This window comes from Magnolia sinica, chromosome 3 (assembly GCF_029962835.1).
Source record: "Magnolia sinica isolate HGM2019 chromosome 3, MsV1, whole genome shotgun sequence".
Lineage (NCBI taxonomy): Eukaryota > Viridiplantae > Streptophyta > Magnoliopsida > Magnoliales > Magnoliaceae > Magnolia > Magnolia sinica.
In genome coordinates this window covers 101,156,147-101,171,240 of record NC_080575.1, presented here as the reverse complement: position 1 = coordinate 101,171,240, position 15,094 = coordinate 101,156,147, and the positions used below count along the sequence as shown (strand labels likewise).

The window sequence follows — 15,094 nt, the reverse complement described above, 5'->3', positions numbered from 1 at the left end:
AAGTTTTGTGGGGCCCATCATGATGTGTGTCAAACATCAACACCGTACATTTGATGTGTCCCCTTTAGGTTATGAGATATCTCAAAAATCATCCGCATAGGAAACTTGAGTGGGTCATACCTTCTAAAACTATGTGAAGACATCCTAAAAAATATAAAAGCACTTGGGGCCCAGATGAGTTTTGGATGCGGCTGAAACTTGGTTTGACCCCTTATCCAAGTGGGACACACATAATGAATGGGCTGGATCTATGAATCACATTTAGGTGGGCCCAATATATGATTATAAATGTTTTAAGGAAAGTCATCTCCATTATATTATGTGATGTGGCCCACCCAAGTCATGGATTGACTTTATTTTTAAGCTCTTGGCCCACTCAAGTCATGGATTGACTTCCTCCGTACCGTTCAATGCTTTTTCTCGGATCATTTTAAGATATTAACCAAAAAATGGAGTGGGTCCAAGGCTTAAGTGGACTACAAAGTAGGGATTGAACGTCCACCATTAAAAACTTCTTGGGAGCTAGAGAAATTTAAGATGAAGTTGATATCTGTGTTTCACTTCATCCACGTCTACATGACCTTATGAATAGGTTGGATTGGTTAAAAACATCACGCTAACCCTTAGAAAGGTTTCAATGGTGGGTGTCATTATCACCGCAACTTCCTTTGGTGTGGTTCATTGGACCTCTTTACCTGCCTCATTTTTTTGTTCATACCTTAAAATAAACTGAGAAAAACGATGAATTGTGTGGATAAAACACTTACATTATGGTGAGCCCCACAAAGCCCTGCCCAAACTAATCCGTCCAGCAGGGTATCATTTGGAAGGAAGCGGATGGCTTAGTGTACTGAGTAAACTTTGTGGGTCCCACAATCATTCATGCATTTTATCCACTCTGTCCGTACATTTTAGCAGATAAGTTAAGGTCTTTATCCCAAAAATAAAGCACATCTAAAGCTCAAATGGACCACACCACCGGAAAGAGTGTGAATTGAACATCTACCATTGAAAATTTCGTGAGGGCCACAGAAGTTTTAGATCAATCTGATATTTGTGTTTTCACTTCATCTATATCTTTGTGATATTATGAACTGGTTGGATGACAAATAAACATCAGCGTGGGCCATGGAAAGGTTTCAACTGTGGAAATCATTATTCCCGCGATTTCCTGTGGTATGGTCCACTTGAGCTTTACGTATGCCTCAATTTTGGGTTGAACCACTAAAATGATTTGAAAACAGGAATGGACGTAGTGGATAAGACAAATACAATCACGCTGGACCCAACTGAATTTACAAGATCATTTTGAAAAATTATCCAAAAAAATGAATCTTATCCAAAGATTAAATGGACCACGCCCCAAATACCAGCAGAGATGATGATTTTCACCGTTAAAAAATTGATAGGGCCCACCATAATGTTTATTTTCCATCCAATCTGTTCATAAGGTCACAAAGACCTGAATGAAGAGGAAAGACAAATTCCATATTGATCCAAAACTTGTGTGACCCCCAAAAGGGTTTCAATGGTAAATATTCAATCCCCCACTGCTTTTTACAGTGTGGTCCACTTGATAGTTAGATCTGTCTTCTTTTTCGTCTCAAACCTTAACACAAGCTCGCCAAATGGATGGACGGTTTGGATATAACACGTACCTCGTGATGGGACCCACAAAACTTGCTGACGTCAGCCACGCCCGATTTGCAATTTTCGTCTCTGTATCTCTCCCTCGTACGCTCTCCTCTCTCCTCTCTTCCTATAGATCTCTCCTCCCTCTCTCTCTCTTCCTGTCGATCTCTCTCCCTCTCCTCTCTCTTCCTTGCTCGATCTCTCTTCCCGCTGTCTCTCTCTATCCCCACCCAAGATCCTATTGCCGACCGCCCTACCCACGCACGCCCTCTCTCTCTCTCTGAATCTGTGGTTGAAGGCTTAAATCTCAAGGAACATTGAGGTCTCTCTCTCTCTCTCTCTCTCTCTCTCTCTCAATGCCGATTTAGGGTCTTTCGGATTTTAGGGTGGATTCCACGGGAATGTGTATTTGCCATACAACCTGTTGACATGCTAGGTGGGGCCCACCGTGATGTTAGTGGCAATTGGCTGTGTAGCCCGCCTTACTCAACAATCCGACCTGGATTTTGTGGCCATGTCAATGGGGCACTTTTTCTTCGGGTAAATTCATCAGGACCTTCTCTTAGCAATTTCAGACTTAGGCTTGCTGCTAGAATCACTAAATCTCAGATTAGGTTTCTCTCCTGAGAATCCCAATCTGGTTAGAAATGACAAGATGGGGGTGGAACTAGATGAGATCATTATTGAAGAGGGAGATGATCTTAAGAATTCCAATCTGGTTAGAAATGATGAGATGGGGGTGCTCATCCAAAACTCAGATGTGGCGGGCCTAGTTTTCAAGCTTAAGTGTCCAAACCCTGGCCCATGCAGCCCTATCATATTTTGTTGATGTTATCCGTAGTAAATTTTATTTCATTTATTGGTTTGTATAGTTGCAATTATCAATTATTGTTCCTTTTTTTTTCCTTTCTATTTTGTTGCTACATAGAAAAAACAAAAAAAAAAAAGGGATTTGATCTTCTTCTATTGGTGATGGCCTCAATTTCATGACATTGAGATAGAAAAGGGAAAAAAGATCTTGCTTCCCTTAGATTGTGCGTTGTGTTCCTTTGACTTTCCTGATAATGAACGAGACCCCAAAGTGGAGTAATGTGGTGATGTGATTTCAATGGTGTGATTGGATGCTCTTGTTTGACAAGAACTGTACTTTTTGTGATGCTTCGGACCAGTACTATTGGATATTGAAAATGAGACAGCATGTCACATTGACTAGTTCAAGTTAGCATGTCTAAAAGATATGTTGTTTAGAAGAGGGGAGATTGCGTTTTCTGAACTGAAGCCGTCATTCTTGAGTTTTTGTCACTGTAGGGAGGATAACCTGATGATGGGAATGGGGAAAGAATCTGATGAGGACAACTCACAAAGTTCTTGGTCGTTTTAGAAAGGGAAGCAGTTTTGATGCACAGGAGCTAGTTAGCATTAGATTTGACTTCCCTTCCCTTCTGTTGAAAGAGGGAGACTAGCGACTAATGATGTGGAAGATCCTTAACCTTTTTTCTTTTTTCTTTTGGAACTAATGAAAGACATTACCACAGAATGGAATAGAGTCTTTGAGAGTTCAGAGAGTAAACATTTTTACCTCCCTCCAGAAAATAAAATGAATTGAAAACAGAATCACGCACATCTTAGTACTAAAAACCCCTTAATGGACAGACGACCACATCAACACAAACCACCGAGAGAAAAAAAGAAGAAGAGAGAGAAGTTCAAAGCATATGTTCAGAGAAGTACCCCATGCTACTACCCAACTATTCCCTAACATATCATACCGTATGTATATGCATATTAGATTTTGAAGGATTAAAGAAGGAGAGGGAGGGGTCAATCTTAGCATCCATCTGATGAAGATGTTTCAACAGATCAAGCCCTCTCACCACGGATCCTCCTGGTCAGCTGGATGTCTTTCGGCATGATGGTCACCCTCTTGGCATGGATGGCGCAGAGATTAGTGTCCTCAAACAGCCCCACCAGGTACGCCTCTGCTGCCTCTTGCAGAGCAAGGACTGCATGGCTCTGGAGCCGCAGGTCAGTCTTGAAGTCTTGAGCAATTTCTCGGACAAGCCTCTGGAATGGCAGTTTCCTGATCAGCAGCTCTGTGCTTTTCTGATACTTGCGGATTTCACGAAGAGCAACACTTCCAGGGTGGTATTGATGAGGCCTCCAGAGCCATGCAGAGCAAGGACTGCATGACTCTGGAAGATCCTTACCTTGATGGTGTGGGTGCAGACGGTGAATTGCTGCGACAAAAAACTAGTGACGTGGAAGATCTAGTCGTGTCTCATGTGATCCCCAACAGTAAAGATTGAAGAGGTGACTTGAAGAGCATGAGACAACATCACATGCATTTACATGATTGGGCCCATTTCCCATTGATGTTTTTTTTGGGAGTCATGTAAGCCCTGGCAAAAAATAAATCTGGGCCACTTGTCAGGTGGCCCACACATACGTTAGATAATCTGTTTCTCTAACCAATTTTCATCTTCATTTTGACATGCCTACTAACCCTATTAATTTCATGTTGGGACCTTTGGGGGGTTAGTCATTTATGCTATTTGTTACATGTTGAACCTGCAGATGGTTTGGTCTTTTGATAGAATGGTATCCATTTTAATATCACCTCTATGGCATCCAGTTATTCCTCACCCAAGTGGTAATCCTGAGAAAACAAGTGGTTGTCTGGCTGCTTTAGCACCCTATTTCAAGATGCAACGTATCTCATTTGATGCATGTAACTTGGGTAGTCCATTCTTTCATGGCACTTCTCCTCGTCCTGTCCTCTTCATTGGTGTATCTCTTATAGTATTGGATAGAGTAGAAGTTAGTATTTGTTTGAATTGCTAGGTCCATAAATTTTATTTCATGCGATTTAGAAAGAATGGAAGATCCACACATACAGTTTTGGCATGCAAAGACTGATACCGTGGAATTGATGTTGATGATGTTGCAGGATTTGATGGCATTTGTAAGATCTAATGTGGTACCTGAGGGCTTCCCAGATAGTGTTACTCCATATGTTCCATACATGTCTTGGAGAGCTCTAAAGGTATTCATTTCTCATACACCAGAGCCAACTTTTAAAGGGAACAAAGGGATCACTTTAGCTGGGGGTAAAAAAGGAAAAAGAATTGCACACATACTCTTGTAATTAAGCAGTATGTTTCCAATTTGTTAGCATTTCATTGCTTTGATGCCTGATAATATTATTTTAGGAACTATCATGGTCTCTGCAGCACTTCTTTGGTGGGGCAATGGGAGTTTTTACAACATAGACACTGTTGAATTCAGTTGGTGTGTCTAGAAATAGAGCCACCTCCGGTGCTGTTGCTATCAACTGGTTCTCAAGGTAATCACAATATTCACATGCCTTGCCACAAACAGGTGTAATCTACAATTTGGCAATCTCTTCATGTTTGGATGCAAGCTGTTCAACATTTGCTCCTTAATGTATAGAAAATCCACTCTATCATTTGTTAAAATGTTGCATCTTTTGGTTACTTAATTTCCTCTTGGCTAGATTATATCCTAAGCTTAAACTGTTATGATCTGGTAAGATTCCCAATTCTAACATGAGATATAGTTTTCCTCCCCCCCTCTTTGGAATTATGAGGGTTTTGAGATGCCTAAAGAGTTATGGAAACTCTGGAGGGAATTCTATGAGTCGTTGAGAGGAGTGAATGCTCTATTTATAGGCGTGAAGCATCCTTGTATGAGCTCCGAGGTTCCAACAAAGGAATGATCGTCTCATCCTACTGTTTTTATTGCACTGCTGACATTCTTTGGATCTTCTCTCTTAAGGTATCTTCTGTGTTTAGTGCTCTGCTTCACCATTATCATTGAGCATTAACAGCCTTGTGCTCTAGTATGGGAAAACCTCACAAATCAGCTCAATCCAACTTGCAAAGGCAAATTGAAGTGTCACCGTAGAGGGTGACTGGTCAGAGTCTGAGCTCATCTGTTGATATGTACTTCCAATCCTTTCCCTGCCGGGTGTTTGATTTTGTCACAAGGTGCCTTGTCCAATCAACCGAGGCCTTTGCCTATCATTGTGCTCCTCAAGCCAATGGCTCGCTGGATGCTCATTTCTGTGAAGTGCTGCTGTGTTAATTGATGGTTTTGCTTCTTCCCTATTATGGCAAGTCGACATGTCTATGGAGGAGGTCAAGGTGCGTGACAGATTGTGCCATGAACAATTGTAGTTCCTTTGCGGGAATGACAAGACAGATGGTGCCATGAACAATTGTAGTTCCTTCGCGGGAATGACAATTGTATGACCAACAAGTTGCACTACACTAAAGAATGGTTTTAAACCGTTCCTAAATTAGGCATCGCAAAAATTTAGGAACGGTTCGGAACCGTTTTGGGTACTGTTCCAAATTTTAGGGACGGAATTTTAGGAATGGTTTTAAACCGTTCGAGTACCAACGGTCAGATTTTAGGAACGGTTTTAAACCCTTCTTAATGTGACCAACGGTCAAATTTTAGGAACAATTTTAAACCCTCGATGCTTTTAAAAAAGAAAAAACCTAAAGAAACTTCATTAATGGAGATATGATGAAAACATCTATTGCATTCTTTTGTTAAAGCACATACATCTAAACCTCAATGGTAAGATTACACTTTACAAAATATCAAAAAAGAAAAGAAAGCAGCAAAGACCATCCCAACACCAAAACCAACAAATAGCAAGAATGATGCAGGACTTAGTCTCTAGCAGCATTCCCAGCTAGTTCCAAAACCTCAACTGCCAAGTACTCAAGAACAACAGCTAAATAGACAGGAGCACTAATTCCAACCCCAAAAGTTTCTTCATGTATATTGATCCTTTGAAGCTCCTCGAATGTATCCTTCATCAAACAGCTGAATCGAGAAACATGTGGATTGAGATTGTGTTTGAATCGCAAGCAGTAACTGCAGTCATTACATATTTATTTCAAGTCAAACTTTAAAGGAAATAATACAAACTGCAACTCCCTCCTAAATAGCAAACCATGTGGGTTCTTACATTCAAGACTTTAAAGGAATTACACAACCTGTAACTCCCTCTTAAATAGTTGATCATGTGGATCTGATGACCATCACCTACCCTGGGTTTGGTGGACCATTGTGGTTTTTACATGACCATGGGTAGACATGAATCATGAATGGATGATGGTCCTACCTGATGGTGATCTCTCCCACATGCCATGTGTGAAAATCTTAACCATTTGTTGGGGCCTCATGTTGTCTGTTCCCTAGCCCAAAAATTAGGAGGGCCCCAACAAGTGCTTTTAGATGTTTTAAGTAGCACGATTTCACACTGTTCCAGATGGTGTGGTCCACTTGAGTTCCGGATACAGATGATTTTTGGGATATCCATCAACCTAGAGGGGGCCACTAAATGCACGGTGTGGATGTTCAATACATATCACGGTGGAGTATGTGTTCCACCTTAGATGGAAATCTCTGTCAAGAATCATAGTTATCAAATTATCCCAACCACATGATGAATGGCTTAGAGAATAGTTGGTCCATATTGATTATACTAAAAAAGGCTTTACCATAAATGTTGACCGTCCATGATTTGCGTCCTGGAAATATTCACCGCTTCTTAGTCCATGTCCTACAGGAATAGTCGAGCTCTCATTATCTGCATAAACTTGAATTTCTCAATAATCCACTTTAGTTAGAAGAAATCAAACCTCTCATCAACATCATTTTCCTCCTCATCATCTGGCTCAGATCCCTGATCATAACAAGAGCTACTGTGAAGTATGAAAGAAGAAAGATGAAATAGTAAGTTTTCAATTGGTTGTTTTCACAACCCAACAAACTATACATGTGAGGCCCTTCTTTTGGTGATCTAAATCATTCAAATGCCAGTTCCTAAGGGGGATGGAATACACCCAAAATCTTCCCCATTGGATGAGCCAATTTAGCACCATCAAATTGTGCTGGTTATAGTTCTCCATATTCATTGGATGTCACTATCACTTGATAGGGTGGATATTGGAGCATGGCCCAGCCCATGATGGGTCATATAGATTTCTTCTTTTGTTCCAGCAAGAAGGCCCATTCAGTACTTGAAATGTGAACTACTCATGGATGAATGAAGGAAAAAAAATGTAAAAATACTCACATCTTCATCAAAGTCACTGTCAAACTCATCAACAACCTCCACTTCTTCTTCTTCGTAATTAGTATCAAACTCATCAAAGTGTTGTTGTGCCTGTTTTACACAAAAGAAATTGAAATTGAAGATAAATAACATTGGTCAAAGGTAATCCCAACCATAGGATTTATCTGTTTATTGTATATCTCATCATGCATTACATTTCATGGATTTTATAAATGGTCTGAATTAACAAAAGTAGTTGAATCCCCAAGCCTATCATCATGGAAATACAAGAATTTTTATGGAGTTAATTAGTATGATTAAGATAGCCTTGCGGAGCGTCTGTTAGCATGGCATATGGATGCAAGATCCAAGACGTCCATCAATTGTCTAATCTTCTAAGTTCCCTGACTCAAAATAAGCATGGTCCACATGATAATTGTACAAGCATGATTTTTATGCCAGATATCTCTACACTGTATGCCACCTGATCAACATCTTGGATCTCACGCCCACTAGCTACGAAGGTGGTGTAGATGGGCTAACTTATACCCACATTCATGCTTATGATTTTCTTCAGGAATCAGCTGAATGCTTTGATGAGCTTGGCCTCGATTCAAATGATGACTTTAACCTTCTCTTCCCCTTCCCAGAGAGAGTCGATCTCTCTCTTGGTTGTATACGCACAGTGCTGCAAAATTCAAAGGCGGCCTCTTTGGAATGAGATTAAAACTCTTAGCAGAACGGCCCAAGAGGCCCAGGCCATTGCTGGAGACTTCAACGTGGTGGCAAATTTTGAAGAAAGGAGAGGGATTCACGCCCCTGATGGAACGAGTATGGCAGACTTTGCTGAGATGATCCACAACTTCGGTCTTTTAGACGCGGGGTTCGTGGGAAATCGATTTACTCGGTGTAACAACCGTGAAGGTAACGCCCGTGTGTGGGCGAGGCTGGATAGAGTACTACTTAACTCTAGCTGGATGACCACGTTTCCTCTTTGTCGTGTCGAACATCTGCCTAGGAAAAAATCAGATCATGCGTCGCTTTGGCTCGCCTTCCCTTCCCATGAGCCCCCAAAGGTTAGGCCTTTTAAATTCCTCAAAATGTGGATGCTTCATGCATCTTTCCATCAGCTAATTCAAAAGGCGTGGGATGGAGACTGCTCCACTCTACCGATGATTAATGTTAAACTAAAGCTGAAAAAAACAAAACAATTGTTGAGAGTGTGGAATAAGGAAATATCTGGAAATATCTTCCATCAGATCCAAAAAAACCAAGGAAGAGTTAAAAGGGATAGACTTCAGCATGCAATCTTCTCCCACGGATGACCTATCCCGATAGTACATTGAAGTGAAGCACAAACTTGATCAACTACTGCTTATGGAGGAGGTTTTCTGGAAACAAAAATCCAAAAATTCTTGGCTTGAGGAGGGAGATAGAAATACTAAATTCTTTCACACGTCGGCCAATGAAAGAGTTAGGAGGGTAGCCATTTCTTCTATCAAAAATGCGGCTAGGGAAACGGTCTCTACACTCCAGGAGATCAAGTCCGAAGCGGTCAGATTCTTCGAGGTCCTTTTTCAAGCTGAACCAATCAGTTTCGATTCTGATTTTGTCTAGGCTATCCCCCAGGTCATTAACCAGATGAATAACGACGCTTTGCTGGCCCCTCCATCGATGGGGGAGGTCAAAGCAGCTGCCCTTTCATTGCCCAAAGATGGGGCCGCGGGTCCTGATGGCTTCTCGGCGGCCTTCTACGCGACCTGTTGGGACATTGTTGGCAATGACATCCTTAAAGCTGCGGTGGATTTGATGGCGGGGATCCCTCTCCCTAGAGCGTTTACTTCAAATCTTATCTGTCTTATCCCCAAGTCTCAGTCAGCTGTAAGTTTTCCTAATTTCCAGCCTATTAGTTTGTGTAATGTTATTTATAAAATCTTTGCCAAACTTTTAGCTAATAAGTTAAGCTCTTTATTACCTACGATGATATCGCAGGAACAAGGTGCCTTCGTCTAGGGGAGATCTATAGCAACAAATATAGCGCTCGCCCAGGAGGTCATTAGAGATATCAACAGAAAAGTTCGAGGGGGGGGGCAATCTCATCCTCAAACTCGACCTCGAGAAAGCATACGATAGGGTGAGTTAGGATTATCTTAAGCAAGTTCTCCTCAAATTTGGATTCAACCTGAGGTGGGTTCAGCTCATGGCAAGTTGTTGGGGGAATAACTGGTTCTCCATTCTTATCAACGGTAAACCGACGGGCTTCTTCAAATCATTCATGGGTTTGAGACAAGGGGACCCCCTCTCCCCTGCTCTGTTTCTCATTGCAATGGAATCTTTTTCAGCTAATCTAAACCTCATGATCGCGAGTGGCGGATGTCAGGCTTTTGCCATGCGACGGGGCAACCCCATCACCTCTCATTTACTTTACGCTGATGATATTCTTCTCTTCACCAACGGAAAGAGGGAGACTCTCCTTCAACTCAATCAGTTTTTGGCCTTATTTCAGGCAGCAACATGCCAAAAAATCAGCCCCCGTAAGAGCAGTTTCATCTATTCTAATGCTCTAACTCCAGCTAGGATCAGATCCACTGAGCAAATTCTTGGTTTTTGGAAAGCCAGTGACATTATCAACTATTTAAGTGCCCCTCTTTGCATTGGCAAAATCAGATCTTCGGCATTTCAATTTCTGGTGGAGAAGGTGGACAGGAAGACTTCTGGATGGGCTGGTAGACAGATCTCTCAAGCAGGTAGAGTCACGTTAATTCGTCATGTTCTGGGAAGCTTCCCCATTCATATCATGTCAGCGATGCATATCCCGCACTAGGTGATTGATAAGATAGATAAAAGCTTTTCGAATTTCTTTTGGGGCTGGGTTGAAGGGAAAAGGAAATTCCATTGGCTGGCTTGGAAAAAGATTGCCAGACCCATCAAGGAAGGAGGGCTAGGTGTTAGAAGATTGAAAGAAGTCATGGATGCTCACCATCTTAAGTTAGCTTGGGCAGTAAAGTTTGGGGCGCCCTCAGGTCCTTGGGTGAAGCTCATGCGAAGTAAACATAACAGGGATATCCTAGCCAACATCATGTTGCCTGCCTTCCTCTTCAAACCTGTCGCCGCTTTGGAAGAGAGTTAGGACCCTTATTCCTCTTCTATCGGAGACAGTTTAGTGGTTTGTTGGTCGCGGAGATCTGAACTTTTGGACAGATAACTGGATGGGCAAGAGCCCCCTCCAGCACCTGGTTGGTAGTCTGATTCCTCCAGAGCTGAAGGATCTACAATTGAAAGACGTCCTAGGGTACTCAGCCCCCCGCCCCCCCACCCCCCCCCCTCGAGTGTTTTCCTTCCTTCCTTCCTCAGCAGATAATTGATGATATTTTCAATGGAGGCTTTTCAATGGCTGATGAAAACTCTAAGGGCCTGTTTGGGAGCGTGGATTTGGAACCCCCTGGATTTGCAACCCCCAGGATTGGAAACCCCCTGGATTGGCAATCCTCTCGGTGTGTTTGGTACCCTTGAGTGTGAATCAACTTTAATTCAAAAATACCTATACATGGTATATTCACGGTGGTTTGAATTTAATTACTAAATCAACTTTAATATCCCCAATTAGTGAGATATATAATTTTTGACACTATGGTTGTGATAAGCCCACTAAAATATATGTTTTGCCTAAAAGTGATGAAATTCCAAGTCTCAGATGGACCGCAAGCACAAGATCATGTCTGAGTGACTAACCAACGATTTTTAATCGTTGATTGATATGGACAATGTTTGGACGGTGCTGGACAATATTTGGACGGTGCTGATCTACATGATCAATGTTTGGACGGTGCTGATCATCGTTAGTGGGCCATGTGCCCAGTAGAATGATAGTGTACAGTGACATACATTTATACCTGCAACTATTCAAATGATTTTAGGTGTAATCCAAGCTCTCACCTTGGATTACAAACCCCCTCAAAGAGGGGATTGGAAACCCCCTGGATTGGCAATCCCCAGTTGCTTTATGCTGCCAAACAACCATGGGGATTTGAAACCCCCTCTAATCCTCTCCAATCCCCTCCAATCCAAGGTGCCAAACGACCCCTAAGTACGTCTGGCCGCTCGAATCTTCAGGTATGTTCTCCCTGCGGTCAGCCTAGAAACTGTTGAGAACCTCATCCCCTCCTATTCAATGGGCAAGATGGATCTGGCAAGGCCTGCTCCCTCCAAAATTCTCCATCTTCATGTGGAGCGTTCTTCAAAATGCGACCCCTGTCGATAACAGAGTTCAAGCTAAAGGAGTTGCCCTCGCTTCTAGATGTCGCTGTTGCCTTGAAGAAGAGAATGCCAGCCCGCAAACGGAATCAATTGCTCATCTTTTTCTATTCGGGCGTCATGCATCAGCTCTTTGGTCTACATTCGGATTGCTATGTGGAGTCCCTCCTCTGCTCCACAACTCAGTTAAAGGAAAGCTGAATCATTGGAGGAATGCAGTGGCTCCAGGAGCTGCGCCAAACTCAATCAGATTTCTGTTGCCAATCCTTATTCTTTGGGAGCTCTGGCGCTCCAGGAATGGCGTGGTCTATAATAACTCTCTTATGATCATCAGGAGATCTGTGGCCCATGCCAGATGGTGGGCCAACTTGGTTATCGGCGCAGATAAAATGGACAGTCTTGACAGGCCTCGCAGTTTTACTTCCTTGAAGCCGGTTATTAATCAGAAACGTTCTGCCTCAATCCTAGTGAAATGGAGACAGCTGTCCCCTGGATGGGTCAAATTAAATGTTGATGGCTCGGCATTAAGTAATCCTGGCCCCTCAGGCAAGGGTGGCATCTGCAGGAATGACAATGGAGCCTTCTTATTCAGTTTCTCCGCGGCCTACGAGGTTGGCTCTAACAATTTGGCGGAACTTTGTGCTATTCACGATGGGATGGTGCTCTATTTGGAGAAAGGTATGGAATGGGTTATAATCGAGTCCGATTCAAACTTAGTGATTGCAAGCCTCACAAATCAGTCCAAGATTCCATGGAAGTGGAAACCTTGGCTAACCAGAATTAACCGTTTACGCCGGCTGGGCAATTTTTCTTTCTCTCACTCTCTCAGAGAAGGTAACGGTCCTGCGAATGGTATGGCTAGAGAAGGGAGCTATCTCCAACAATCTGCGAATCATCTCCATGTTAGGACCCTTCCTCCTCAAGTCCGCGGGATGATCTTCTTGGATAGGGTTGGGCTAGGGTCGATCAGAACAATCTGCTAGCTCTATTAGCAAGTTTAGTTTATTTCCATATATTGGCTTCTATTGTATACAACCCAAATGTCATATGCCGCGGGTGTAATGCAATATACAGATCTTGGCAAGTTCATAATACCATTAACCTCATTCAGGCTATGCAATACAAAAGCATAGAAAACTAAATGCTATGTGCTAAGGATGCAATGCAATATGCGGTGCAAAAGAAATGACCAAACTGGAGTGTAAAGTCAGGATGATAGTACGTAATATTGCAGGTTGTGTGGCCCATCACAAGGGACTTCTATCCAAACCAGTCCCATACCTAAATTTGGATAGCTAGACTCAATGTGGTAAACTCCTGATCTTATGTTGGTCGCGCGCCCCAACCGAAATCCTGTCCATTGCGAAGGTACACATAACAAATTAGTTGCGCGCCACCAACCCGAGTGGATAATGAATGAATAAATGAATGAGTAAAATGCTGAGTATGCAATTTCTGCTCAATAAGTCCACATATCAATACCGTATATCTCTAGGGTCATTACGGGGGTCTAGTATACTCTACGTCAGCTTGCCGCCTTATCAAGTGCACAATTAGGTAAGTGGAAGAGACCTCATTATCCGCTTACCAATATCGGGTTGGCTCGTTGATAGTGGACCCATTTATGAGCTGGTCGGATTCAGCCTCATTGTCTACTCCCTCAAGCGGGTAAGGCTACACCCCCTCCTAACCGATCACCGCATAGTGGGAGACGTGGCATACTGGTATACGGCCCTCACGTGCTCATATATATCTACTCGGTCTAGACGTTGGGGCATCCCCTGGCCTCGAGGGTTTAGGAATTTTCACCAAGGGACATCTATCGCGCCCGTATGTTAGAACCAAACATTTTCGGTATCTCATCTGGCCATCCACGACATGCCTGTGGAGGCCACGGCCCTGATGTCGAAAGGGCGTACGGTGGTCATATCACAAAATGCGAGATGCATGAGTCATACCATCCAGTCATGCATCAAACATGCGCGTTCCACGGGCTCATGTGGGGCAACTCCGTCTCTCAGTGAGTCCCACAATCAATCAACCCAATGGCACATGCTATGCTCAATCACTCCTCATAATAAGCATACGGATGATGCGTATGGGTATGTATCATGCTGTAATTAAGTACATAGGCATGATTATCTGATAGGGCAGACAACAATATTCTACAATCGACCATCACCGGCTTGTCACATACTATGAGTATAAACTGAACGACGTGCTCTTTCTACAACTATAGGAGCCTATGCGGTATGTCTTACATTAGCCTTCTAAGGCTTTGCATGATCTAAGACGGGGACGATAGGTCTAATCCATACGTCGAGATAGGTCCTACATAGTGGATATACCAAACCCGATACTACATATTCTTTTATCTATGGCAAGGAGTGATGATGTACTAAGCAACGGATAGCTTAGATGATACACTAATGTCTAAGATGGACCTCGCATTTGTCTTAACAAAGAGATGGATAGTGCGAATGATATGTACATGTAATGAGGTCCTAATAAATGGGTACAAGGGTAAGATACACCTCACATGGTGAGTCAAGTGGGTATATGACAAGGTGTGTTCACAAGGTGAGTTATCAGGGTGAATAATTAGGCTTCCTAAATCTCTATATCATGTAATAAACTGGGCTTTCCTATCAGAAGCCCGATACGTACACAAAGTGGGTTTGGTAGAGTACTTACACCTAGGATTATGTGTCCTTCCAAGCAGATTGGGTAGTCTGCTCAACACCTAAGTGGGCCTTGGGTATGGTCACTAAACTTGGGCAAAACATGCATCTAGATGAGCCACCTTTCTATGGAAGGCCTGGTGTGAACACAAGGTGGGCTTCAAAATTTGGGCAGTACTAAAGGGCATGGCGGGAAGCACCATTATTAATGGGGGCCCAACGGTTTGGGTTAGCCCACTAAGGGAGATGAGAATGAGCCTAACAATGGGCTCTAGGGAGAATTACAATGTGAACATTTAACTATCATTACTCTTACAATGTGGACATCTAACCACCATTGCTCCTAGGGCATGACCCATTTGGGATCGGGATCGAAATCATAACGGGGCTCTCAACCCTCCAATTATCTAGGAAATGGATGGACAGCATCATT

General features: G+C 42.8%; 1 protein-coding gene and 1 long non-coding RNA gene across 2 annotated transcripts; both read right to left on the bottom strand.

Annotated features, from left to right (window-relative positions):
- Window positions 1-3,234: 3,234 nt before the first annotated feature.
- LOC131239002 (histone H3.3-like) lies at window positions 3,235-4,683 on the bottom strand. The gene is made up of 2 exons (XM_058236569.1): window positions 4,614-4,683; window positions 3,235-3,869 (listed from the first exon to the last, which is right to left on the bottom strand). The coding sequence occupies exons 1-2, from the start codon at window positions 4,681-4,683 to the stop codon at window positions 3,493-3,495; spliced, it is 447 nt and encodes a 148-aa protein (XP_058092552.1). The 3' UTR covers window positions 3,235-3,492.
- Window positions 4,684-7,168: 2,485 nt separating this feature from the next.
- On the bottom strand, window positions 7,169-7,983 carry LOC131238662 (uncharacterized). The gene is made up of 3 exons (XR_009168009.1): window positions 7,748-7,983; window positions 7,311-7,354; window positions 7,169-7,231 (listed from the first exon to the last, which is right to left on the bottom strand). It is a non-coding gene; the product is annotated as an uncharacterized LOC131238662 (long non-coding RNA).
- Between the last annotated feature and the right edge of the window lie 7,111 nt (window positions 7,984-15,094).

Coding starts and splice junctions, on each gene's coding strand:
- LOC131239002 (XM_058236569.1), bottom strand. CDS start 4,683: ATGAATACCTTTAGAGCTCTCCAAGACATGTATGGAACATATGGAGTA. Junction 3,870..4,613: donor ACTATCTGGGAAGCCCTCAG/GTACCACATTAG, acceptor TTTTTGTCGCAG/CAATTCACCGTCTGCACCCA.